The sequence below is a fragment of the Desmodus rotundus genome, chromosome 3, assembly GCF_022682495.2.
Source record: "Desmodus rotundus isolate HL8 chromosome 3, HLdesRot8A.1, whole genome shotgun sequence".
In the NCBI taxonomy this organism is placed as follows: domain Eukaryota; kingdom Metazoa; phylum Chordata; class Mammalia; order Chiroptera; family Phyllostomidae; genus Desmodus; species Desmodus rotundus.
In genome coordinates this window covers 190,758,980-190,786,855 of record NC_071389.1, presented here as the reverse complement: position 1 = coordinate 190,786,855, position 27,876 = coordinate 190,758,980, and the positions used below count along the sequence as shown (strand labels likewise).

Below are 27,876 nucleotides of genomic sequence, written 5' to 3'. Positions count from 1 at the left end.
GCTGCTATTCTGCTGGTGTATGGAAGCTATCAGGCAGGTAGTGTGTTATGGTTTCAAAGTCCAGTCCTCATGAACTTGGACCATTAAACTTTAAAGCCATCTCAGTGTCCCCAGGGCTTACCACAGTGCCTGGCATGCAATAGGGAACGGAGGACAAAGAGAGAAGGGAGGGATATTTGTATAAAATTCTGAACACCAGCATTTGTGACTCGAAACAGGGAAATTGGACAACCCTCAAGGGGTAACATATAGTGAAAAATATTGGGGATACAATCCCAATTCTACGTGGATAACACTGCCATCTCTGTGCTAAGTCCCTTATTTCGAATCTTGTGGGCTTGCGTGGACCCATGTTTCCCTAGCAGGCGAACCCCTTGAAGACGGAAACCCGGAGTCTGGAGTACTTCGGGGGTCTCAGGGGAACCTACTACCTGCGTACCCGTCTGCTCTGGTTGCCTAGCAACGGGGTCGCTCGCTTCGCGCACGAGTCGAACCGGCCGTACTGAGACGCGCCCCGCCCCGTTCTGGCCAGCGTCCCCGTGGTGCGCACGCGCCGAAGGGACTCGGCGCGGGGGAGGGGCGAGCCGGAGTTGTGTCGCCGGCCGCCGGCCGCCGCGGGGAGGGGCGCACGCACGGGGGGCGGAGCGGCGGGCGCGGAGACTCGTTGAGGAGCCGGAAGCGTGCCTCGGCGGGTGCGGCCGTGAGCAGGCTGCGGGCTGGGCTGGGCCGGGCGGGAAACGTTAGGCGAGCGGCCCTCGGGGTGCGGGGGTCGAGCAGGCGGGGAGGGTCCCGAGCCGAGCTCTACCTGGATGAGGAACAAAGCGGCGGGGCAGGCGCGCGCGCCCCTCGTTCGGCCGGCAGGTGGGCTGCGCGCGGACCCGCCCGGGAAGGGGCGACGACGGCCTGCGGGCCCCTCGCTCGCGGGCGGGCGAGTTGGCAGCCCTCGGGAGGCGGTGTCCCCAGGCCTGGGCTCTCCTGCGGCGAGGGGCCGAGATTGCATTCTCCCCGTGTTTGTTGATCGCCCTTGTCCTGCTCCCCACCCCTCCACAGGTTGGGCAGCACCCCTTCCGAAGCTCCTGGAGGAAACGCCCCGGGTGTCCCCCGGCATGTCCCATCTCGCGACGGGGTACGCGGCCGCCGGCTCTCGGGAGAAGTTGGGCGGCCCCGGGAGGCCCCGGGGACGAGTGGCCGCGTTTGTGCAGCGGTTGTAAGCAAGATGCGGTAGCACGTGACCCTGGAACGTAAACCCTGATGCCGGTTCGCTGGCGCCCCTGTACTCATTTCTGACACTTGGCCCCAAGCAGATGCATCACAGGTAAGTCCTGAGCCGGGCTCAGCGCTGATGACGTCTTTGGAAAACATCTGGCATGGGAGTCCAGAGTGCCTTTGTTTTGGGTGTCACTGGGAAGGTTACAGGTGCGATTTGCAAGTGAATTTGTGTGCCAAAGCGAACAAGAATTCCGCAAACTGGAATTGGGTTGAATATACTGTCATTCAGCCTAATTTACTCCACTTGTGAATAGTTGTTCCAAATAGCCATACGTCGATTTTTGGCTCGTTGACAGCTTTATCGCATGCCTTTGACTTATTTGAGCGTTTAATAATATCTTTGTCTGGGTTCCAAAGTGTATTTTTAGCTCATCTCCATACATCACCTTGAATTTTGCTGGTCACCCTCTGGCTGGGATGGTAAGGTGGAGAAATTAAGTTCTTAATTCTAAAAGCTTACTGCTAATGCTTAAAGTTAGGTACTTTTTGGTACCATGTCATTACAGAACAGAAACAGTTACACTTGGCTGCTTATATGTCATTCTAAGTAAAGTTAAAAGATACACAGTAGTTCATACATACATCAGATAGAAACACACAGCAGTAGAAGAATGAAGAAAATGATTTTATAAGGAATGAATAGGGAAGAAGAGAGTGCTTAATACCTTTTCCCAAGATTGCTCCCTAGAATCTCATAAGAGGAAGGTAAAATAGAATTGCACTTTAGAATGAGAGTCTTATGAGAGTCATATTGTAAGTTGAGGATGGAGCAGCCGTAATCTGTGCGGACAGAAAAGAACCACATTCTGCACCTGACAAGCTCAGGTGAGGCCTGCGTGAGGGCCTTGCCAACTCGGAGACCTAAAGTAACCATGCAGGGTGGTCTGGAGGTAAACGCTTTCTAACTGGAAGCAGGTCACAGCGGGCAGTTGTGTCCTAGACTGGACTCTTCCCTGACAAAAGTCGACCTCTACCTTAATTGAACCCGTCTGTTGTGTTTTTGCATCTACGATAACATACCTTTATTGGGACCCCTCAAAGCACAAGCCACCGCACCAGAGGGAGACCACAAATCCTCTCATTGTTACTGTCGTGTTCATTGTTGACTATTAACCATCCTGTACCCACCTGTGTATAAGAAATGTGTCTGTCATTTTACTTTTTTGTTCAGTCCCCAAGGTTTCCCTCCTTTGCTTTGTCCCGCCTCCCTAATCTATCACCAGTGGGTTTCATGGACCCACTTACAGCCTTCTCTTTTGATTGTAATGTATAAAATAAGGTGCAAAACTGCCATGTTCCAGAGCATTTTCTCAGTTCGTTCAGGTTTTGCTTCCCAGTGATTGTCAGTTTGGTTCAAATAAACTCATAAAAAATTCTTACAGGTTTGGACATTTCTTACGTTGACATCTGCTTTCTCTCTGTGGGATACTGGTTACCTTTGGTTTATGGCTGCTGAAGTCATCACATTTCAGTGACTCACAGCAGCAGAAATCTGCTGAGCCTCTCACATTAAACTCTGGTTGGAACTGGTTTGAGAAGGCCTAGAAGTTAACCTAGAAACACCATTTTGATTTTTATCTCAAGATTAGTACACAGATTAATATTCAGGAATTTTCAGAATGGGATTTGAAGCTATGGACTTTTAATTATACTTTAAAAAATTAGTGTGACCAATTTTTTTGTAGGACATTATTTCTCCATTGATTGTAGAGTTTTAACTAAAAACTTTGTAGCTATAAAAAGTTATAATTAAAATCTGTTTTAAACCAACCCAAGCCCAGAAACTTTCAAAATTAAGGTAGCCATAGTTTTTTGTTAGTCTGTAAGGAGTTTTTGCATTTTTAATAGCATAACTACTATTACAAAGATGTTGTCCTTCATCAGGTGTACCTGATCTGTCATGTGCTTCTAGTTGTCTTTCCAGTAGGATGAGCTTACACTGCTGCACCCTGTCTCCGTCATTTCAGACTGCCTGCCCCGTACAAGGTGCTGTACTCCGTTGGCCTTGTGTACTTGATTGATGTCTGGGAGCTTAGTTTTATGAGTTACCTGGCCAGGGATATGAGGTTGCAGCCTGTGGATATAGAATAAAGCAGGAACAGGTCTGTGCAGGACTTGAAGCATGCCCCCCTATGTAAACCCAGGTCCTAATGTATTGGAACTGTGTAACAGGCGAAATGGTTCTTTTATTGTAACTGTCTTTTTCAATTTCAGTTAAGAGCTTGGTTTTATTAAATTAGGCAGACCTGGATTTAAATCCCTACTCTGCCACTTGTTATGCAATCTTGAGTTAAGTTTCTTAGTGTCTGAGTCTCAGTTTCCTCATTTCTAAAATGGGATTAAGAATAATCCCTACCTCACAGTAGTTACAAAGATTAGGTGAGATAATTACATGTAAATCACCATCCTGCACCTGACCCATGTAGAATAAGAGTAATAACTGTTAGCTGTTATTTTCACGTAAATTGATAGCTGATACTGCCACTGTTCAGAATTAAAAACCTATTTAGATTTGTGTTCACGGCTAAGGAATATGTAGAGCAGGGGCGTCAAACTCATTGTCACCGGGGCCCACATCAGCCTCACGGTTGCCTTCAAAGGGTCAAATGTGATTTTGACTCCTTAACTGTTAAGGAGTAGTTACATTTCTACAGTCCTAAAATTATTTTGGCCCTTTGAAGGCAACCGCGAGGCTGATGTGGCCCCTGGTGAGAATGAGTTTGACGCCCCTGATGTTGACCCATTTGATTTCTCCTCCCCTTTTCTTCCCTACAGTGTGTGTAGGCGCAGACAGAAGAATCTGCATCACTGTCACACTATAAGGATTGAAGGTCATTAGCGACCTCCTTTGGGTAGTGTGGTGGCTAGCTTCTTGAAATATAGTACTTTTAAAATGACAGTCTGCAAAATATGATATAGGAACTGATACTTATTGATAACAACCTCCAATAAATATCTCATTCAAATCAGTATTACTCTTATTCTGATGGCGTTGTTAATGGAAATGCAACATGGATTGCATAGAAAATGTGATCCTCAGATTCCTCTGCCTGCCAAAAATGGCTTGTCGATAAAATAAAGTTGATGTGTTGAAAACTTTTTATCAGTATTTTGCAGCACAATCTGTGCTCTTCCACTTAATTGCTGTGTGGTTTGCGGATTATGACATGCACTCTTTGAGGCTCATTTTCCTTATCTACCTTATTTTGAAGAAGTGAGAGATACAAAGTAATTTTTTTTTAAGTATCTAGCAAATCTTACATAACAAACCTTGATATGTGGAGGATGTTATTAATATTAATTAATTAAAATATCGATACAGAATTCTAATGAAATGCTGATCCATGAGAAAATATGGTGCTTTTTCACACCAGTGATAATCTAATTCAGATCCAATATCACTTTAACTCCTGGTAAAAAGAACTAGCAAATATTCTTCGTGTAGATTAAAACAAACTGCTTATTAAAGTCTCAGTTTAAAATAATAAGCCAATTAAAGAAAACAAATCTTGTGAAAGAAAAGACTTGGATGATTAAAACCAACGCAGCAAACCAGCTTCATTGCCAGTGTGCTCTTAGGAGTGCGAACTGCTTTAGGTAGTGCGCACAGGGTTTAGAACGAGGCACTTGTTTAGAACAAGGATTGAAACAGGGCACAGTCCTGTTTGTGCTGCATGACATTGACCGAGTTAATGTGACTGTCTATCGAATCCCGGTTCCCTCATCAACAGAAAAATGTGACACTCGTTATATCTCAGTGCTGTGAGCATAAAGTGAAGTACCCACTTCCCCACCCCTATAGGTTCAGGTTCTTCAGTGCCTTGAACAGAGTCACCGAAGTAATTCTTTCCATGACTAGTTGTGTGTGCTCTTTCTTAGGATGAATGAAATGAACCTGAGTCCAGTGGGGATGGAGCAGCTGACTTCATCCTCTGTGAGCAATGCCTTGCCAGTCTCAGGGAGTCACCTGGGGTTGGCTGCCTCACCCACTCACAATACCATCCCTGCCCCAGGTGAGTGGTAAGGGCCAGTGACTGAATTTCAACACTTACTGCATTATCAATTCTAAATAGAGCCCAGTCGGGGTCAGAGCCTCTTTAAAGTGGAAGGGAGAACCCAAGCAGGTTTGAATGGTGGTTCACATGTGGTTGCACAGTGGGAGAACACGTTTTTGTGGAGTATTAGATTCTGGTGGATAGAAGTAGCTGTTTTTCCTAATAGTCTTTCAGCTGGTGGCCTTTTGTGTGGAGCTGCAGTTGACTTGGCACTTTATCTCAGATTACCTACTTGTCTGGTTCACACTCTTGGCGCTCTTTCCCTGGGTCAGTAGAGGATAATCAAAGTTACTCTAATAAATGTTCTTAGCATGAGACATTGAACTTTATTTCTACCAGGCCTAGAATTGTGGGCAAAGAGAAGCCACCAGAGAGAGAGCTCCTGTGTGAACTCCCCACAAACCTCAATAATCGGAGAGAATAAGTAAGGAGAGGTTTATTTTTCCATATCACTATATTTTAAAACCTTTTTTATCTGCCTAGATTAATTTTCTTTTTCTGTTGAAACAAGTAAGCTAGTGATTCTTAAGGATCTATGGCAGGCACTGTGATGTATTGGACCTTCTTTATCAAAATAGGAGTTAATGTTTAAGAGTATTTAAATCTGTAAGTTGTTTAAATAGTTCCCTATAGAGAATTACTTGCTCAATTACTAAAATGCAGCAGTTAAATAAGTTTCATCATAACTAGGGCCTCTTTATATTCCTTTAAGTGTCCATAAAAGCTTAAAAAAATTTATTAGTTTTTACTTCATTTGATTATCTCTTAGGCATTCCTTTTAGTGGACACTCTTGTTAAGGAGGAAAAGCCTATTAAAAGATATTGCCACTGGCAAAATTAATGCACATCAGCACTGCCTGAGTTGGTGAGTACTCATCCTGACGCTTAGGCACAGTTAGAGTCACTTCAACACTTTGCAGATAGGTCTACTTCAAGGTGGATGTAATCTCAGGGTTATGTTTTTTTAACCTTGAAGTACAGCATACATGCAGAAGGCTATGTGAAAGTATGTGTATACAGTTTTGCATCTAACTCTAACTAGGCTATTTTCCAAGCAGAAGCATACCTATGAATTTTTAAAAGTGAAACATTCTGACTGTATGAAATGGAAATTATAATACTGACTGTATGAAATGGAAATTATAATAAACTAAAAAAATGTCTTTAAAAAATTCCTATAATATCACTACTCAGAGACCGCCTCTGTGAACTTTGGTATGTTTCTTCCTATTTTTGTATCTCTGTATAATTTGTTTACTTAAATTGTGCTTAAGCTAGGTTTTTAGTTGTAATTAAATGTTTGGTGCTTAAGAACAATGTAGGAGTTCCAGCTAAGATGGAGGCATAGATAGAAACGCCTTGCTTCCTTGCACAACCAGAAGAAGGATAACAACCAATCTAAAAGGAGTAAACAACCAGAAGTGCCAGAAAATCAAACTGCATGGAACTCCGACACCAAGGAGTTAAAGAAACATTCACTGACACTGGTAGGTGGGCAGATGAGCAGAAAGGATGCACACCAAGACGGTGGACCCAGGGGACAAGGCAGGGCTGGCTGAATAGGAAACTAAAGACTCAAGCTAGCTGTAAACTACTGCAGGGGTTGCCATGGCGGGAGAAATTCCCAGTCTCACAGGACAGAGTTCGTTGGAAAGTGGGGCTAGAGCTGAGCAAGCAAGCCCCATTGTTCCCTCTCTGACCCCTCCCCCACAGACAGTGCCACAGTGCAGCAGAGAGGGTTGCCCCACCTGGGTGAATACCTAAGGCCCTGCCTCCTGCCAACATAACAGGTATATCAAGACAAAGAACTATGGCCCAAATGAAAGAACAGAGCAAAACTCCAGAAAGAGCTAAGCCATGAGATCGCCAGCCTATCTGATGCAGAGTTCAAAACACTGGTAATCAAGATGCTCACAGAACTGACTGAGCCTGGTCACAAAAATGAAGGAACAAATGAAGGATACCCAAAGTGGAATAAAGCAAAATATACAGGGAACCAACAGTGAAGGGAAGGAAACCGGGACTCAAATCAACCATTTGGAACAAAAGGAAGAAGTAGACATCCAACTGCAACAGAATGAAGAAACAAGTTCAAAAAAATGAGGAGGGGCTTAGGAACTTCTGGGACAACTTTAAACAGTCTAACATCAGAATCATAGGGGTGCCAGGAGAAGAACAAGAGCAAGAAGTTGAAAACTTATTTGAACAAATAATGAAGGAAAACATCCCCAATCTGGCAAAGGGAATAGACTTCCAGGAAGTCCAGGTAGTCCAGAGAGTCCCATAGGAGCTGGACCCAAAGAGGAACACACCAAGGCACATGATCATTAAGTTACCCAAGATTAAAGATAAGGAGAGAATCTTAAAAGCAGCAAGAGGAAAGGAGAGAGTTACCTACAAAGGAGTGCCCAGAAGGCTATCAGCTGATTTCTCAAACCTTACAGGCAAGAAAGGGCTGGAAAGTATTGCCAGGCATGAAAGGCAAGGACCTACATCCAAGATGACTCTATCCAGCAAAGCTATCATTTAGAATGGAAGGGCAGATAAAGTGCTTCCCATATAAGGTCAAGTTGAAGGAGTTCATCATCACCAAGCCCTTATTATATGAGATGTTAAAGGGACTTATCTAAGAGATTGAAGATCAAAAACCATGAACAGTAAAATGACAACAAAGAACTATCATCAACTGGACCTAAAAAAATGAAAACAAAAACTAAGCAGACAACTAGAACAAGAACAGAATCAGAGAAATGGACATTATATAAGAGGTTTTCAGTGAAGAGGTGGAGGGGAAGAATAGGGAAAGGTACAAGGAAGAGGAAGCATAATTGGTAGGCATAAAAATAGACGGGTAGAGGGAAAGAATGGTATAGGAAACAGATAAGCCAAAGAACTTACATGTACAACCCATGGACATGAACTAAGGGGGGAATGCTGGAGGGTGGGGTGCAGGGCAGAGGGAAAAATTGGGAAAACTAATAGCATAATCAATAAATACACTTCAAAGAGAAAAAGAGCAATGTAGACAACTGAGGATCAATACGGCATTTTAAAAGTAACTTGAGAACTAGCTAACTCTACTACCTGTTTGTGGAGGTGCCTGTCTGGGATGTGAAGGGCTACTAGGTGAAATTTCTGCCCACATGCACCAGCCTTTCTAAGAGTTTAGCCAGTCATTGTAGAGAGAACTCCTAAGTACTTTTTAAAAATTTTATTTTTCAATTATAGTTTACATTCAATATTACTTTGTTTTACTTTCAGATGTATAGCATAGTGGTTAGACACAGCACTTATTTCCTTTTTAATTGTGAAAACCATTTTCTCGTAGGCCTGCCAGTGGCAATTCCAAACCTGGGTCCCTCCCTGAGCTCTCTGCCTTCTGCTTTGTCTCTGATGCTTCCAATGGGTATTGGCGATCGAGGGGTGATGTGTGGGTTGCCTGAAAGAAACTACACCCTACCTCCACCACCGTACCCCCACCTGGAGAGCAGTTACTTCAGGACCATTCTACCCGGTAAGCATTATAGTTCTTCGGGAAGTTAGAAGAAAAAATAGGGCTGACTCAAGCTCAGTGCATGAAGACTTGAGTAACGCTTTCGTTTGTCACGATGAGACAGATGCCCCGGTGGGAAGAAGCCGTTTGTTTATACGTATGTACTTTTCCTCTTCGAATGTACAGGTAACACATTGTTAATATAGCAGTTTGACTAAGCTTAATTTTCTAATGGCACTTAAGTAGTTTTCTCCCCTTTCCTCCAGCATCTGTGTTTACAATTCTGCAGTGGTAATTTCTGCCAGCCACAAGTCCTGCTACAGTGTCATGTTCATTATAAAGTTTAGTGAGTTTTTATTCTGTTAAAAAAGTATTTACTCTTCCAGATAATTTAGCAGATAGAGGAACCACTCATAGTTCCATAATCCATATTTTTGGTGTATTTCCTTCCTATCTTTTATTTTGGTGTATAGATTTTACTGGGGTATTTTTTGTTATTAAGACTATATTTCTTATGTAATTGTGTGTCTTTACATTTTTCACTTAATATTTTTCTCTTTTTACAGTTATTTTCCCCAGTTGCTACACAATTTTCATAATATCCTTTTTAATGGTGCATTACATTCTACTGAATGGATATTTCATAGCTTATTATATCAGCCTTTATTTCTGGACAGTTTGGTTTTTCCATTTTTTATTACCATTATCTTTGTATATAATCTTTACAAAATGCATTTAGGGAATATTACCATAAGTGGAATTTCTTATGTAAGAGGGCATGAACGTTTTTGAGGTTCTTAACGTGTGCCTTTCCAGAGGCTTTAGTAAAGTGCAGTCCCGCTCGCAGGGCCGCAGGCGCTGTTTCCCTGCACCCTCAGAAGCGCAAGCGTCCAGGTACTCTTCCGTTTTAATAAAGCAGGTGCAATTGTGACGTGTTTTGAATAGAGCCTAGTGTGTTATGATAGTTTAATAAGTTACATTGTATTTAATTAAATTTTATTTTTCAATGGAAAATAAATGGAAGACCCATTTTATTTTTGAATAGAAGACCTGCTTTTAAATCATTTTTTACCTTTTAACTCTTATAGAGCAAATTTCAGCATCTTAGGACTCAGGAATTCCAACCACGTGTACAGTAAAGTCAGTATTTAAATGATTAATTTCCAGTGACTTCAAAGGAACATAGTTAATGTTTTATGATTTCTTAGTTTCACAGGAAAAAGTGAACTATGGTGTATGCATGTTGCTATTTATAAGATGCATATATTGGTTAAACCAAAGAAGTAGCTGGGAGATTAATTTGGTTATATTTGTAGCTTCTAGCATTTGGAATTCTTTATCTTAACAATGTACTCAAAAGTCTCTGTTATCTCATCTTTTCCTTTTCTCAGGCATTTTATCTTATTTAGCTGACAGACCGCCTCCTCAGTACATCCACCCCAACTCTATAAATGTTGATGGGAATACAGCATTATCTATCGCCAATAACCCTTCAGCTCTAGATCCCTATCAGTCCAATGGGAATGTTGGATTAGAACAAGGCATCGTTTCAATAGACTCTCGCTCGGTGAACTCACATGGTGCCCAAAGTCTTCATCCCAGTGAAGGCCATGAAGTGGCCTTGGACACAACAATCACTATGGAGAACGTGTCTAGGGTTACCAGCCCCATCTCTACAGATGGAATGGCAGAAGAGCTTACAATGGACGGTGTTGCAGGCGAGCATGCTCAAATCCCAAATGGCTCCAGAAGTCATGAGCCTCTGTCTGTAGATTCTGTGAGCAACAACCTTGCAGCAGACACTGTAGGACATGGTGGTGTGATACCCATTCATGGGAATGGCCTGGAGCTCCCTGTGGTCATGGAAACGGACCACATTGCAAGTCGGGTCAACGGGATTTCTGACAGTGCCCTCAGTGACTCCATCCACACCGTGGCCATGAGCACCAACTCTGTAAGCGTGGCACTCTCTACCTCACACAACCTCGCCTCCCTAGAATCTGTTTCCCTCCATGAAGTTGGCCTAAGCCTAGAACCTGTGGCTGTCTCCTCCATCACCCAGGAGGTTGCTATGGGGACGGGTCATGTAGATGTATCTTCCGACAGTCTTTCGTTTGTACCACCTTCGCTGCAAATGGAAGACTCCAATTCAAACAAGGAAAATATGGCAACCTTGTTTACGATTTGTGAGTGTGCTTAGCCTTTTTCTTTTGGAAATATTGGTGGAAAGGGCCATCATCCCTAATAGGTTTAGTCACACCGTCAGGTGTTAAAGGAACATAGAAAGTAGCTAGGCTTTGCAATTTTTCTTTGCCTTTGTAGTGTCCTTTATATTAACATGCCTTTTCCTGAAGTAAGCCAGATGATACATAGACATTTCATTGGTTTTCCAACTTCCTCCCAAAGTAAGGAGACATAGTCATTTCTGTAACTTACAGATGAGCTCAGCTCAATAATGTGTAAGGTATTTTGGAAGGTTTCAGTAATAGAGAGTTAATTATAGGAATAAACTTTAGTAAGGTATCCTGTGTGACCTGCCTTACGCTCTTTCAGCGTAAGGCAAAATTTATTATGTCATAAGTACTTTTTTATCCCCATGGAGAAATGTAGGTGGTTACAAATGCAACTTTGTTTTTGTTCAGAATGCATATAAATTACCATAGTCGGGCATGTAAAAGTTATTTTTATGGGGCAACAAAACAGGAAGTATGAAAACAGCCATTTGTTGGTTTCAGTACATGCCTCATTATGCAGGAAACATGTTGATTGATTATTACACACCAGCCTCTGTGCTAGATGCTGGAGAGAAAGTGGTCTGCAGGAGACAGCACAAGCCTTTAAGGAGCTCCCAGTCTGATGGGAAGCATAGTCAAGGAAACAGGCCATGGCAGCACAGTGTGATAAGTGCAAGATGGGATCAAGTGCAAGGTGCTGAAGGAGCCTGAGGAGTGGGGCGTGGAAGGGGCAGGGAAACTTACCGGGGGAGGTAACATGCATGTTAGCACAGACCTGAAGGACAAGAAAGATGTTGGCATTTGAGAATCAGGAGTTGGCCTCTCTTAGGTGCGTAGGACTAAAAGAATTGAGAATGGTTCAGAATTGCTGAAGCATAAAATGGGGGGTGAGAAGAAGGCCATGTGATGATGAAAGAAGTAGGAGCCAGAACACACAGGGTTATAAGGAGTGAGGGATGGGGTTCGGGATGGGGTAATGTGAGGATAACTAGTTCATTAGAGGCAAGTCAGTAAGGAAGGTGATGCCTAGATTTAAGTGAAACATAATTTTCCAACCCAGAGTAGAGGTAATAAGGATGAGGAAAAGTGTAGAATACTTACAAGAACTCACCAGACCTTGAGTGGATGAAGCTGGAGGAGGGAAGGGTTAAGGAGAAAACCCTAGTTTTTGTCACAGAAAACTGGGCGAAAAGGGGTTACCATGCCTTAGGATAATGATTGGTGAAGGAGGAATAGATTTTTTTTGAGGAGTGATGGTGAGTCCAGTGTTAGACATGCTGACTTTAGAGTGTCCATAGGACACCCAGTAGAGATGTCTAATGAGAAGTTGAATCTGGAGCTCAGAGATCTGTCTGTCTGGAAGTACTTGGGTATCTTCAGCCTGAAGGTGTTGATCATGGCCATGGAAGTGGGGTGAGATCGTTGAGTAAGGGTATGGAATGACAAGAGGGCTGGGATATTAAGATACGGCAGCAGAGGAAGAGCTTCCAAAGGAGACTGAACGGGAGAGTCAGAAAAGTAGGTGGAAGAAGTAGGTTCTGGTGTTGCAGAAGCCAAGCAATGGGGAGACCTTTGTATTAACCTTTTCAATCTCAAATTTATAATTTTAAATATTTTAATCTGGGAATGTAATGTAGGCTCATTAATTTAGCAGATGATAAGAGATGGCCTAAATTAGCCTATTTATCCTTTTTTATTAATTTATTTTTAATTTTTAAAAAATATTTATTTTTAGACAGAGGGGGAAGGAGGAAGAGAAGCATCAATATGTGGTTGCCTCTTGTGCGCCCCCTAGTGGGGACCTGGCCCGCAACCCAGGCATGTGCCCTGACTGGGAATTGAACCAGTGACCCTTTGGTTCGCAGGTCAGCACTCAATCCACTGAGCCACACCAGCCAGTGCCCTGTTGATAAGCAGAACCTCTTGCTTCTAAATGTGTTTTTGTAAAATGAGATATAATTTACCATACACATTTTAAAGTGTACAGTTTAGTTGTTTTTAGTATATTGACATGGTTGTATAACCGTTACCACCGTCTAATCCCAAAACATACTTACCACCCCACGAAGAAACTGCATAGGCAATCACTCATTACCCAGTCCCTCCTTCCCCGCACTGTTCAGGTAATCACTAATGTACTTTCCATCCCCATGGGTTTGCTTACCGATGTTTCGTGTAAATGGAATCATGCAGTGCGTGGCTTTCTGTGTCTCGTTTCCCTTCCTTAGCGTAACGTTGTCATGGCTCATCTATTCTGTGGCGGGTGTCGGTACCTCATTTCTTCCTGTGACTGAGTGAGAGTCCGTTGTGTGCATATACCACATCTTACTTATCCGTTTATCTTCCACGGACATTCGGGCTGTTTCTCCTTTTTGGCTATTAGGAATAATGCTGCTGTGAACTTATGTGTACAGGGTGGGGCCAAAGTAGGTTTATAGTTGCTTATATGGAGAATAACACAATAACTCATAAACAACAACGCAAGAATAAACTCTTTTGTGTACTCCCAACTGTAAACCTTTTGCCCCAGCCTATACAAGTTTCTGTGTGAACATGTTTTAAATTCTCTTGGATATTCAGGGTGTGGCAAAAGTAGGTTTATAGTTTGTGTGGAAAATAATGCAATAATAAATAATGCAAGAATAAACTCCATGTTTCATGTACTTTAAGCTTTAAACCTACTTTTGCCCCATCCGTATATCTAAAAGGAAAATTGCTCTGTGCTTAACTTTTGGGGGAATTGCCTGCGTTTTTCAGTGTGGCTCCACCAGTTTATATTTCCAGCCTTGGTATATGAGGAGGGTTCCAGTTTCTCTACCTCTTAGCCAGTACTTACTTTCTTTCTGTTTCGTTATAACCATCCTATGGAAGTAAAGTGGCATCTCATTGTGGTTTTAACTTGCATTTTCCTGATGACGAATGATGTTGAATGTCTTTACGTGATTTATTGGCCATTTGTATGTTTGGAGGAACCTCTAGGCAGTTTTTGCTGTATGAAACCTGAATTCCCTTTGTTTGGAGGTGGTTCCCGTCTTGTTAAGAATCAATTCTTATCAAGGATAGGGGACCTCTAATCTGATACTCAAATTTTTAATCAGTAGTTGAAGTGATATGTTATTACTGGTCTGGCTAAATATGAACACTTACTGATACCTTATTCTATGTAGTAGAAACTTCTAATGGATTGCTTGAAGAAAAGACAGTTGGATGGCTGTGGTTCTAAGGTGTACAGATTCCACTTAATTTGTGAACAGATTTGGAAAGTGTGAACTCAGTCATTGGCTAGTAGAGTCATGAGTACTACTCCTTTGCAGAGAGAAGGAAGAGTAAAAGAGTAGAGCAACAGATTTATGGAGAAAGACACTTAAGAGCTTGTGAAAGTGAAGTTGTAAGCGCAGACAGCGGTGCACACAGGAAGCACCTTCTCTGACTGTGCAGAGAGGAAGACCGTGCAAAAGACTGTACGAATTTTAAGCACATTTGTCTGCTGCAAGAATATATCGCACCTGCTGTCCCGAAGAGCAGGTTGTAAATATCTTTTTGGCTTAATCTGCCATCCAAATCTGGTTGACCAGTCTGTTTATAGTGAAGCAAGAGAGGACAGTGGTGTGGCTGCCTATTTATTAGGTATTATAAATAATACGTTGTATTAGGTATTGTAAGTAATCTAGAGATAACTTAAAATATATGGGAGGATGTGCCCAGGGATGACTCTGTTTGATTCTTGAACTAATGTTGTGTTATTTTTTGATGTCTTTCTGTTATTCACTGAATAAGATCAAAAGGAAAAAAAATCTCATCTTGCTAAAGAGAGACATGAGTGGATATATGTTTTAGTGTAAGAGAGTAGTGTTTTTGATTAGAGTATTTCTACTAGAACCTTGCTTCTTATGGTTACAGTTTAGTAATTAGTGTCTAACTAGAAAAGCAGGCGGTAATTTAGCCTGCTCGAAGTAAACCCATTTGTGTTTCTCAAATTTTCCATCCGTAGGGTGCACGCTCTGTGACCGAGCCTATCCCTCAGACTGCCCCGATCACGGACCGGTGACTTTTGTTCCTGACACTCCCATCGAGAGCAGAGCGAGGCTTTCTCTCCCGAAGCAGCTAGTTCTCCGCCAGTCAATCGTGGGAGCAGAAGTTGGTAAGACCCGTGGAACCTTCAGCCCCACCAAGTCCCCCCTTCTTTGTGAGGTAGAGTTGTAAAAGTGGACGCATGTAATTACAGAAACTTGGGAAATTCATCACGGATTACCGTGTGTAACAAGATATTTTTAGATCAAATGTTTGTGAATTGTCTAATACTCCCTGGGAAGAAGGAAGAAGGACTGTAGGCTGCCCGAGTGTGCTCACCCGTATGGACTGAAACGTGGTTTGTGAAGTACTCTGCCATGTCTTTGAAAATATGAGTCGAAGTTCATTGCTCTTTCAGCTGTGGCTGGGGCGTGATGTCAAACAGCTTAGATAATATACAGCAGTGCTTCAAGCACAAACAGTTTTAGAACTTTGATTTGTTTTGTAGCAGTTGCTATATATATATATATATATATATATGTTTTTTTTAATTCTTGCAGAGGACGTGCTTATTGATTTTAGAGATAGGGGAAGGGAGGGAGAGAAGGGGAAGGGAAACACCAATGTGAGAGAGAAACATCAATCAGTTTTCCCTCGTATATGCCCCGACCAGAGATGAACCCGCAGCCTAGGCACGTGCCCTGACCAGGAATTCAACCTGTGACCTTTTGGTTTATGGGACAACCCTCCAACCACCTGAGCCACACCACCCAGGACTGCTTTGTATTTTTATAATAATAATATTCTCTAGTCTTTTAATGTAACTACTCCAAAATAACATATTTGGAGGGACGTGGTTTGGCTCCTTGTGTATAAAACTGGGTTCAGGAATTTGATACCACTTCTTACTCTGCATATTTCTTCTGAGCCCCATGTAATCTGTTCACTAAATTTTCCATAGTTACAGGATAGACCCATAAGACTTAGCTACCTCTCAGGAGGTCTGGAATATCAGAATTTCTTAGGCTCACTGGAAATAAGATTCTTTGCATGAGTTAAGCTACTCTCTCTTCTGCGTTCTCTGAGATGTTAAGTCACTGATTGTGTAGGTGGTGTCCTTCTGCTGACAGGTGTTTGGACTGGTGAAACCATTCCTGTGCGGACGTGCTTTGGGCCTCTCGTTGGCCGGCAGAGTCACTCCATGGAAGTGGCAGAATGGACAGACAAGGCAGTTAGCCATATCTGGAAGGTCGGTGCCTATGAACCTTTGGTGTGACTTCTGAATGTTTTTATGTTAACGAGTAGTTAAAAGTGGTGTAGAAGTCAACACAGACAGTGCGCTGTCAGTCATTTGTTTAATATTACATCCATTCTGTTCTTGGTGTTCAAGTTACATATATTACGTAGCAAAACGCCAGCTACTGAATACAGAGGGTAAGCTGTTTTCGTCTCCGTTTTGTTAATCAAATGAGTCTACTTTTTAATTACCTGTGACAGCCGAGGCTATAGGCTTTGTTTATGTGATGAAAGTCTTGTTTTATAATTGACTAAAGCATTCCTTAAATGTTTTAGCATGGGAAACAATTCTAGAATTAGAAGCTAAGATTGTTTCTCTAGTTTTGTAAAGGGAGGGCTAGAAACACAAGGTTTTGACGTAACATGTCCTGTAAACATGTCTATATAGAATTTTAGTAGATTGGGAATGATGCTTTAAAACTGAAGTGAGGGGAAGGTGGGTCTTATGATAATTGGAAAGTAAGGTGCCGCTGGTATTGGGGACTTTAATTCTGGTATCCAAAGGGGAACGAAGAAGAATGCTAGGTTCATTGGAAAAATAATGCAAAGAGAGGGTTCTCTGACCTTAAAGTTCATTCAGTGCCGTGTAGGTCATGAAAACAAGTTGACTGGTTTTTGGGTTTTTTTCCCAGTCAAGCAAAAATGTGAATAATCAAGAATACTGTCTTATCTATACACTGAACATTAATTGTAGGTCTCTGATGGTCCTCATCCGATTGCTGGAAGTAGGGGGACTGGTGAGATGACAAACGTCTGGTCCCTACCGCAAAGTACAGGAGAAGGCTAGCCTTAATTTAGGAGCATTTTGTGTCACTCGTCAGCTCATTTGACATGTTCGTTTGCCTTCTGTTGGCAGATATACCACAACGGTGTCCTTGAATTCTGCATCATTACGACTGACGAAAACGAATGTAATTGGATGATGTTTGTGCGCAAAGCCAGGTAAGAGCCGCCTTGGGCGGAAGAAGTTGTTATGCTTCAGATGTTTTCCGGTAGGGGGCTTTGTGACCTACGGGAAGCGGTGCAGAATATAACTTACAGGGCTGTCTGCACATACCCGGAGGCCGAAGGCGTCTCACCTTCTTTACTCCAGGAGTCACCGACTCATGGTAATTACAAATGAAAACACAAGAAACTACCCTTTCCTCCAGCTTTGCACGCTGCCAGTGCAGTAAGGAATGACACCGTTACGCTGAGTTTTCCAGGGAACGCCCTCTCATTCTGTTGACCATTAGTTGTGATTAATGTTCAGCTGTCTATCTCTGTGTCTATCATTAAAAAAAAAATTTTATGCTTCTTGCATTTGTTAGGGCGACGTTGTTGATAAAATTGTACAGGTTTCAGGTGGACAGTTCCATAACACCATCTATATACTGTACTGTGTGTGCGTCACTTCAAGCCAGGTCTCCTCCCATCACCGTTCTCTCCTGTACCGTCTCCTCCCCCACCCTTCTGTCATACTGCTCACTGTAAGGACCTTATTTATTTATTTTTCTTGCTTTCGGTAGCAGGTTCTAGTGTTTCTAACTGTAAAGGGCAATAAACTGATGTACTGAAGAAGGAATTCTGTTTATATACAGCTACCTCATAGGGAGGACATGGAATTAGAAAAACGACACAGAGCAGTTATATCTGAGTTTTCATAGAGGATTTTGCTGTTGGGATGTGATGTGTTGAGTATGTACTTCCAATTTAATACGCTTGATATATTCAATGTGATAACTTAGGAACCGGGAAGAGCAGAATTTGGTGGCTTATCCCCATGATGGAAAAATTTATTTCTGCACCTCACAAGATATCCCTCCTGAAAATGAGCTGCTTTTTTATTACAGCCGGGATTATGCTCAGCAGATTGGTAAGTTAATATAAGACTTGTTTATTATGAATCTAGTATAGTGAAAACACCAAGAGCCAAAAGTAAAGTTTTGGTAATGATTTAAATATCAGCAGAAACAAATCACGTAACCTTTGGTACATATAAAGGCGGGGTATTTACCCCTCTGCTAAAAGTGTTCAGTCTGGGAGGTTCTTCACAAGCTGGATGTTACTGACCAAACAGTATTTTATGAAGTAAACTTTTGTGTTAAGACTTTAATTTGGGGAATTTGAACTTCCATAGGCTGCCTTTTGAGCCAGTACCATTGCGACTGAAGTTCATAGAGGACGGCAGAGCGCCTCGAATGGATGCACCTTCCCTGGGCTTTTTCTGTGCACTGTCGTGATGATGCATGATGACAAGTGATGTTTATGAGTGTGTGTGTGCTACAGAATCCTAATGTTTTTTTTGCCTAGGAAATATGCCTTATAATCCAGTATTTACTAAGTGCTTCCTATGTGCCTGGCCCTATTTGAGAGGCTGGGAATAGAGCATTGAACAGACATTTTATTTTCATAGATAGTGGGCACGGTGGAAATTTTGGTAGAAGGGAAAAATTGTAAGCAACAATTAATATCAAGAGTAAGCTTTAAAATTTAAGTATCAGGACACATGGAGTGATTTTTTTTTTTTTAAGGTGTTCCTGAACACCCAGATGTGCACCTCTGTAACTGTGGCAAGGAGTGCAATTCCTATACAGAATTCAAAGCCCACCTGACCAGCCACATCCATAACCATCTTCCCAGCCAGGGCCACAGCAGCAGCCATGGGCCAGGCCACAGCAAAGAAAGGAAGTGGAAGTGCTCGATGTGCCCCCAAGCTTTTATCTCTCCTTCCAAACTTCATGTCCACTTTATGGGTCACATGGGTATGAAGCCCCACAAGTGTGATTTCTGTAGCAAGGCTTTTAGTGATCCCAGCAACCTGCGGACCCACCTCAAGATACATACAGGTAAGTGTATTGGACCATCAGAGTGGGATTTTGCAACACTGAGAAGCTGCAGTAGTGAAGGCTTTGCAGTGAGATGGTCTCGCAGGTAGAGCTGAGGTAAGATGCAAGAGAACCAATCCCGCTGGCAGTCAGCAGGACTCTGAGTATGGTACATCTTGGGATAGCTGTGCGTCCTCAGAGGGAGTTACCACTGAGGGAACTCCACTCGCCAGGGTCCAGGTGACTGGGAAAGTGCAGTTCATAACCAGGAAGTCGATCCATTTGTTTGAACTTAGAGGGAATTCTATGGGAATAGCCTGAGCCTCCCGTTAGACGCCTCCCGTTAGACTCCTCCTGCTCACCAGCCAGCGCCGGTGAGCACTCTCAGAACTTGAACATCGCTCAGTGAACACCATCAAAGCTTCGCTCTTGCGTTTCCATTTTCTAAACTGCATGCAAACCAACCTCCGTTTTCTTAGCCCCTTTTTTTTCATACATACTACAAAATAACTGGTGAAGTTTTAGTTTTCTTGGCTGGGTTATTTGCTCTCCAAATCTTTGAAAGTAATATTCTTCTTCATCCTTTTGCATTAAGACTGAGTCGTCACAGTAGAGGCTGTATGGCCCACAAAGCTTAAAATACTAACTAGTCTTCGAGAAAAGGTTTGCCAACCCCTGACGTAGCATAATCTTATTTCTGCATTTTAAGAAGAAATAAGAAGAATCTTATTTCTGCATTTAAGAAGAATATTTCATCCCTGGTTTATGAAGTCATGTTGTATGTTTATAACGAGAGAAAACTAAATTGAGGTTGTAAAAATATGTTTACCTATAGACTTGCCCCTAGTATTATGTGATTTTTTCCAGGTTTTATATCGTGTCTACTACAAACATTTTTTAAAATACGTGTATGTTAGCAGCCCCAGAAGGGGATCAGACTGGTCCGCTTCACTAGTGCTGGTTGCAGAATGTAAATTCAGTGGCTCTGTGGTTCTAGGTAGGTGGCCCTAGAAAGCGAAGTTCCACCTACCAGTCAGTTCTGTTTTATTCCGGCCTCTGCTACACACTCGTACTTGTGCCTTTTTGTCTTGTGAGTGCTGATGGTGGTTTTATTCACAGTGCGATAATTTGGGTTCATGTGCAGGTCAGAAGAACTACAGGTGTACTTTGTGCGACAAGTCCTTCACCCAGAAGGCTCACCTGGAGTCGCACATGGTCATCCACACGGGTGAGAAGAATCTCAAGTGTGACTATTGCGACAAATTGTTTATGCGGAGGCAGGACCTCAAGCAGCATGTGCTCATCCACACACAGTAAGTACCCCACGGCCAGAGTGCTCCTCGGGCCGAGCTCAGGGGCTGACCTGTCTTCTGTCTCCTGCCCGGGCACCCTCATGGATGTCTCCCACGTCCCACACAGCCAAGCAGAGGTCAGGAAACTAGGGGTTTGGTTTTATTCTGGAAGGCTCCACGTGTTTGCTTTATTTTTCTTATTTTTCACTTTTACTCTCTGTGTTTACTTCATATTTTCAAAACAAAATCTTATTTACTTAGCAAATATTTGAAGTACCTCCTTGGTGGCCAGCATTGTGCTAAGTGGCGGAATACAGAGGTGAGAGTCATGGCCCTTGTCTTGAAAGAGCTCAGAGTCTAGGGAGAGAAACAGCAGCGGAGTCACCATGCTGTGTGGCGGTGGTGGTAAGCGCTGCACCCTGACAGACCCCAGGAGCGGCCCGCCTGACTCGGCCCGGGCTGTCCTGGGACGGGTTTCTGGCAGTTCGAGTTAAGAGTTAAGGAAAATCAGAGTTATTCAGGGAGGCAAAGAAGGGTAAGGGATGGGAATAGTACTCTAGACAGAGGGCATGCCGTATTTAGAGACAGGTGCAAGGGCACTGTGGGGTGCAAGTGGTGCTTCATAGTTCGAGCGCAGTGCGCCTGCGAGAGCTGTGGGGAGAGGCGGCAGCCAAGTCCTGAAGAACCTTCTACCCAGCTACGAAAATGAAGTTTTATTCTGCAAATAGTGGGGATCCGCTGAAGGATTTTTCCTCCCCATGCACTGCGCACTGCTGTGTGTTCAGGTGTGGGTGCGTGCACGTGTTGTAATCATGCTAAAAACCGGAAGATTCACTGTGGTTTTCAGATGTACACTTGAGTGAAGCTGAGTGTACTCACGTTGTTCGGAACACTGAGGGGTTTGAAGGAAAAGGGTGTCACGGTGACACGTCTGTCTGTAAAGGGTGCTTGGTGCATGACGGGGTGATTGAACGAGGAAGAGTCCACATTTTGGGAGGAATTCATGGCGTGAACCCCAGGGTGATCAAATGCCTAGCCTGCATTAGCCATAGTAGTTGCAGGGAGAAGAGATTTTGTGGTCCTGAGCCTTTAGCAAGTGTCAGAAGAGGGAGAAAATAGTAACTTTCATGTTACGGAGGTGCTGTTTAGAAATCCATCTTTAATGAAAACTTGATATTCTTACTGTCGGGTTTAGATAAGTACTTGGCTTTGACATCTGTTCCTTTGTCTGGTTCCTAATCACATTGCAACCTGAAACGCTAAAGCATCCAGAGAGTCTAGATCCACCTTTCTAACTCTCCAAATGGCCTTTTAAAACATTCTTATTAAGTAGTTTAATTATTAGTGTAAAGTTTTAGAAATTTGGCACACTGTCAAGCGTAGTTAGAATCGTACAGTACTAGAGCCGGAAGAGCTATCTCTGGGATCGCTTACTCTTGCTTCCTACTTTAGTCAGCTCCAGCTGCCGTAACAAAATACCATAGGCTGGCTGGTGTAAGCGGCAAATTTGTTTTCTTATGCTTCTGGAGTCTGGGAGTCTGGGGTCAGGGTGTCACTGTCGTTGGCTTCTGATGAGGGCCCTCTTCCTGGCTTGCAGATGGTTGCCCTTTGCTGTGTCCTCACGTGGTGGAGAGAGTGAGCTCGCTCTACTCTCTTCCTCTTATGAGCACGGCCTCATCTAAATCTAATTACCTCTCCTGGGCCTCATCTCCAAACGCCAAACCACGTTGCAGGTTCAGCATGTGCATTTGGAGTTGGAGGCACAGTATTGAGCTCATAACGCTGCTCATAATCATCACCCGGGAAATGTGAGCAACAACAGCTGGTGTCAGGGCCCCACCTGATTTAGTTGGTCAGGGGTGGGACCCTGGCCTTGGGTTTTGTTTTTTTAAAGCTTCCCAAGTGACTAATGTCCAGCCAGGATTGAGAGCTACAGGGCTTATTCAAAGGAAGGACTTGTTTCCACACTTTCTTTGGCAACTAGTTGTATTGTTTCCTCTTGAATATCACATCATTCATCTAGTTTTGAGGAAAAGTTTTATTTCAGTCAAGCTTGTATCAGCCTCTGTCCATTTATTCTACATCTGCCCTTTGGAATAATACCAATTTATATGAATGACATAAATTTAATATTTCTTTGCATTGACAGTCTTTCATACTTACAATCACTGTGTCACGATTCCTTTAAACCTTGTTTTCATCAAGCCAAGTGTTCCTAATTTCTACAACTTTTTTTTCTTACCACCTGCTTTTAAATTTGGTGCTCTGAGTGAACACAGAATTCCAGGTGTGACTATTTGGGATATAATAAAGTAGTTATTCTCTTCTTTGACATTGACTTTCTGTTCTTTCAAGTGATGCCTAAATTTGCACTTTTTTCTGTAGCCATTTCACAGCATAATGCCATATAAATTATTTTGTATTTTGTATAACTGTTTTCTCACCATTTGGGTTGGGATTGGCTTTATCAGGTATTGACCAATGAAAACAATTCTATTAAATGTGGATCTGGACTCTTTGTCAGGATGATAAAATGTAATACGCCTCTTTGCCCAACTCCCGTGGGATAGAGAGAGGTTTGGGGACTGTCAGAAGTTTAAACTAATATAAGTCATTCATAAAAGAAACACCATTCACTCAAGATAGAGATGAATGAGGCATTAGACTTCCTGTATTTAGAGATCCTTGGAGACATTTTCAGGTGTTCGTATTTTTACTTTTAGGCATTTCAAAGTGGATATAGTAGTATTGGAATTCCTTCTATTTATCTGCTTAGAAAAGGAAATAGCTACAGCCCTAAAGCCAGGTGCAGGAGGGAGGAGTTCCTCTCTCACAGTGTTCCCCTGGGAGCATAGGTGTGTGGCAGAAACTGGCTTTGCCCTTCTCCTGAGAAAGAGGAACTAGAGAGCAGAAATGATGACACTTAGTCCCTAGGTCATCCTCTTAGTCCCCTGGCTTTGGATTCCATTTGTTTTAAGTTTTTTTTACTGATTTTAGAGTGAAGAGGTGGGGGGGGTGGGAGACAGAGAGAGAGAGAAAGAGAGAGAGGGAGAGGGAGAGAGAGAACGAGAACATCAATTTGTTGTTCCACTTATTTGTGTCTTCATTGGTCGATTCTTGTATGTGCCCTAACTGGGGATGGAGCCCGCAGCCTTGGCGGATCAGGACATTAACCAACTGAGCTTTCCAGCCAGGGCCTAGCTTTGAGCTTTATAATTTATATTTCCAGTCTTACACATCTGACCATTGACTCAGCATTTCTGAGGTTTGGGTGGCCACTAGGCAACTCAGACCTGATATGTCCAAAGCTCAACTCTTAGTATTATCCCTACAAACTTGACTTTGCCCAGTGCTCACCAGCTCAGTACATGGCACCACCATTCATCCCAGTGGCTCAAGCCACCACCTTGGAGTCACTTTAATTCAGTCTCCCATTTAATCCCCTAGTCCAGACCACCAGCGTGTTTCGAACAGACCACTTCAGTCGTCTCCCAGCTGACCTTTCTGCTTCTGCACTTCTGTCGCCTCATCCATTCCCCAACACGCCTGCACAGATGCACACACACAAAACCTGTCCTCTGTCCATGGTGGCCAGAGCACTCCATTTAAAACAAATCAGATTGTGCCCATCTCTACTGAAAGTCTCCAGTGGGCTTCCCGGCATTCCCTTTTACCTGTCACATACTGGGTTAGAAGGTCTTCACTGTAGCCCAGACACCCCTTCCTGATGTGGTAGAGGCACTTGGCTACCTCCCCCAATTCATCTTGGATTCCTTTTCTCCTCACGTTCTGCTTTAGCCACATCGGCCCTCTCCTTGCTGCTACCTCAGCTTACTAAACACTCTTCAGTCTCAGGACTGTGTACTGTACACCACTGCCTAGAAAGTTCTTTCCCTAGATGGAATCTACTGTCTCACTCCCTCACTTCATTCAGGTCTCTGTTCAAATACCATCTCAGAATGGCCTTCCTTGACTGCATTACCTAAAATAGGGTTCCATCACTCCTGCCTGGCTTCATTTTTTTTCATAGTACTTATTACTATCTGATATACCGTGCTGTATATTGTTTTGTTTGTTCATGGTGCAACTTCTCCACTAGCACATAAGCTGCGTGAGGGCAGTGACCTAGGTTTCCACACCCTGTAGCTCCACGGAACCTGCCAGCGCCGTCCGTCTCCTGCTGGGAGAGGGTGGTGGGAGTGCCAACAGCAGCCGGGCCTCAGAACCTCCCACCACGCCTTGCCACTCCTTCAAGATTTTAACCCCCTGTTATCTCTTCCACATACTGGGCTTTCATTAAGACACACAGTTCAGCTGCTCAAAAGAAAAAGTTAAAAATTCCTCATCTATGTGATCTCTCAGGTTCTTTCAGCTCTCAAATGTCTGAGTGAGGATTGCTCAAACCTTGGCGCTACTGGCATTTGGAGCTGGGTAATTTTTGCTGTGGGGGTTACCATTGACACCACAGTAAGATACAGTTACGGACTGGCCAGTTGGCAAACATTTTCAAATTTGAGCCCTGCACTTGTTGGTGAGAATGTAGGCAACAGGAACTCTCCGACGGTTTTGATGGACCTATATGTTAATACAACGAAATTGTAAAATGGTTTAGCTTATCTGGTGGAGTTGAAGATATGCATATGTTTGAATCTAACTATACGCCTGAGTATGTATGTGCCCTAGGGAAACCCGTACGTGTGCAGACCAACACGCAAGTATATAAGTGTTGATAGCAGCCTTGCCTGTGGTAACAAAAAACTGGAAACCACCAAAATATCCATTAACAAAAGATAAGTTGTGTATTTGTAAGTACTGTACAGCAATGGGAAGGAACAAGCTGCTGATACCCGCAGCAACTTGAACGAATTTCACAAATGCCAAATTGAGTGCAAGATGCTTCTCTTGAGTGCAAGACAAAGATACAGTATGATCCTGTTCACAGAATTTCAAAATGGGCAAACTCAGTCTCTGCTGTTTCAACCGTACAGATGTTTTGTGACCTGTCTGTACGATATCCCTCACTTGAAAGGTCTGATTCTAACCCAGGGGTCAGACTCATTTTCACTGGGGGCCACATCAGCCTCGTGGTTGCCTTCAAAGGGCCGAATGTAATTTTAGGACTGTGTAAATGTAACTACTGCCTAACTAGGGGCAAGGAGCTCGGTGCTGCCACTGGGTGGAAACCAGGTGGAGGGCGGGATTCGGCCTGCGGGCCATGTGTTTGCCACCTGTGTTCTAGAAGGTAGAGCTCTGACAAAGGCCTGAGATTATAAAAGATAAGTGTGTGCCTCAGTCGTCATTAAATCAAAGGTTTTTTCTTGTGTTTTTTAGAGAACGCCAGATCAAGTGTCCCAAGTGTGATAAGCTGTTCTTGAGAACAAATCATTTAAAGAAACATCTTAATTCACACGAAGGAAAACGGGATTATGTGTGTGAAAAATGTACAAAGGCTTATTTAACCAAATACCATCTCACCCGTCACCTGAAAACCTGCAAAGGGCCCACCTCCAGTTCATCGGCACAAGAGGAGGAAGAGGAGGATGACTCAGAGGAGGAAGAACTAGCAGACTCTGTGGGGACAGAAGACTGTCGAATGAACAGTGCTGTGTATTCAGCAGAGGAGTCTCTCTCGGCACATAAATAAAGAAGATGCCAACTGTTTTTGGATAGAAAATGCAAAGGGAAAACACACAGAACAGTCGTGCACTACAGTGGTTTTTATATAAAATGGTTTCTGGTTTCCTTCGGCCAGTGGTCAGACAGACTAACTGGGAGTGGATAAAGCACTTGCGGGAGTGTCCCAATGAAAACACTTTAAGCCCCGCGGGGGAGAGAGAGCATGCGTCCTATTTTTGAGCGATACGGGGGAGGAGTGTCAACTTTGCAGGTCTGTCTGTCACTTACGTGGTAACCCGTGTGTCACGTTTATGCCTGAGTCAAAGCTGCCCTCTACCTAAACAAAGCAGGTTTATTTTAAATTATTCCATTGTTCCCTTTTCTTCTAAGTCCTATGACTTAGTAATGCTCTAAACTTGGTCCCAATTGCTGATTGTGGTTCTAGTGTTTTATTTCATGTGGACTGTTGTGACTTCTATTCATCCCAGAACAGACTGAAATAGGTAGTGTAAGCTGCTTTGCAGCTAACAAGTTTAAAGCGCCACCTGCCTTAATCTCTACTTGGGAATTTAGGGTGGGCCTTGCTTCCCAAAGTTTCAGCAGGTGCCTGGAGGGCAGATAAAAAAAAAAAAGCAGCCATGCAGTAGGCCAGGATGGAGAGAAGAAAAGGGGAGATGCCTGGGCCACTGTCCAAGAAAGTAGGGTGAGGCACCTGCTTGTTCCTTAGTCTCCCGTAGAGCTTCCAGCCCCTAGACAAAGGGGACCTGGAGGTGGAGAGCCAAATAACGCCTGCTGGGTTATCTCCTGACGACAAGCACATACGGACTCTGCCGGCAAAGCGGCACCTCGGCCCATGGAAGGAAGGAGGGAATGATTATATCCAGCTTCACCTCTGAAAAGGATCAAGACACCATCAAAATGTTGCCAACTCAGAATGTCAAATGACTCCAAACACATGGGTGTGTTTGCAAGGTTAGTCCTACCCAGTTGCCTGGTGAAGGACCTACCAGTTAAGTGTGGATACCAAAGGATTTGGAAGGCGGCTTCTTAAGGTCACCACATGGATGTGATTTTGGGGTCCCAGCTTAGTTCTTGCATCCGTCTGGTCTTTCACCTGGTTTCACAGGCACACCCTCTTTTCAGCAAGAAGCAGACATCCTTAAGTTGACGGTTGATAGAACACGCTCTCCTGCGCTGAGGCACAGCCCTGGGCCGGACTAGCAGGACTTTGGTGGGAAGGTTTTGCTGCTAATGTATTTATAGAATGAATGTATTTCATTCAAATCTGTATTCCTCTAGGAAGGATTAAAATAAAAACTTTTTAAAAATACAGGATTCCTCTTGTAATGTTATTTTGGGGAAGAAGGAGAAGAACGAGTCTTTAGGAGAAAATCAGGAACAACTTGAGTTCTTTTAGTGTTGGACGTGGAGAGAGCATTTCCTAAGTACTGTAGCTTTGAGATCATATTCAAACGTGTGTGTGCATAACAGTGCTTAGAGAACTGCTTCCGGTGTTTCCAGCTCATCCCCTGCCCTGTCCCTAAGCTAGTGCCTTTGCTCTGCTGCCTTCTTGCAGATGTGGCCTGTCCACAGTTGAGAGAGGAGACAAGGTGTTGGTAGTAAGAGGTGGCTGCTGTCCCTGGGTCAGGAAGCCTCCGTCAGGTCAGGGCAGCTGTGAGATGGACGGGCAGCTCCAAGTTCACCCTTTTACTAAAGGCATCCTGGTGACAGGCCACCCCTGCTCCCAGGTGCCGGAACTACAGTTTCCTTTCTCCCTCTATCTTGGTGGCGCATGCTGGGTTA

At 43.4% G+C, this 27,876-nt stretch overlaps 1 protein-coding gene across 3 annotated transcripts; it reads left to right on the top strand.

The window, feature by feature from the left end:
• Nucleotides 1-583: 583 nt before the first annotated feature.
• PRDM4 (PR/SET domain 4) lies at nucleotides 584-27,876 on the top strand. Of its 3 annotated transcripts, none has more exons than XM_053922013.1 (12): nucleotides 584-692; nucleotides 1,051-1,315; nucleotides 5,149-5,282; nucleotides 8,653-8,838; nucleotides 10,209-11,003; nucleotides 15,043-15,192; nucleotides 16,172-16,311; nucleotides 17,215-17,300; nucleotides 18,086-18,213; nucleotides 18,872-19,186; nucleotides 20,310-20,478; nucleotides 25,789-27,876. In XM_053922013.1, exons 2-12 carry the CDS (start codon nucleotides 1,305-1,307, stop codon nucleotides 26,099-26,101), a joined length of 2,427 nt encoding a protein of 808 aa, XP_053777988.1. In that variant the 5' UTR covers nucleotides 584-692; nucleotides 1,051-1,304; the 3' UTR covers nucleotides 26,102-27,876. The 3 variants fall into 3 exon arrangements, with proteins under 3 accessions (XP_053777988.1, XP_053777989.1, XP_053777987.1); XM_053922014.2 differs by having other exon boundaries at nucleotides 691-861; nucleotides 16,193-16,311; nucleotides 25,789-27,874; XM_053922012.1 differs by lacking the exon at nucleotides 584-692 and adding an exon at nucleotides 699-861.

Excerpts from the sequence above, each read along its gene's own strand:
- PRDM4 (XM_053922013.1), top strand. Across the intron at positions 8,839-10,208 it reads CTTCAGGACCATTCTACCCG|GCATTTTATCTTATTTAGCT; the intron begins GTAAGCATTATA and ends TCCTTTTCTCAG. Across the intron at positions 19,187-20,309 it reads CCACCTCAAGATACATACAG|GTCAGAAGAACTACAGGTGT; the intron begins GTAAGTGTATTG and ends GTTCATGTGCAG.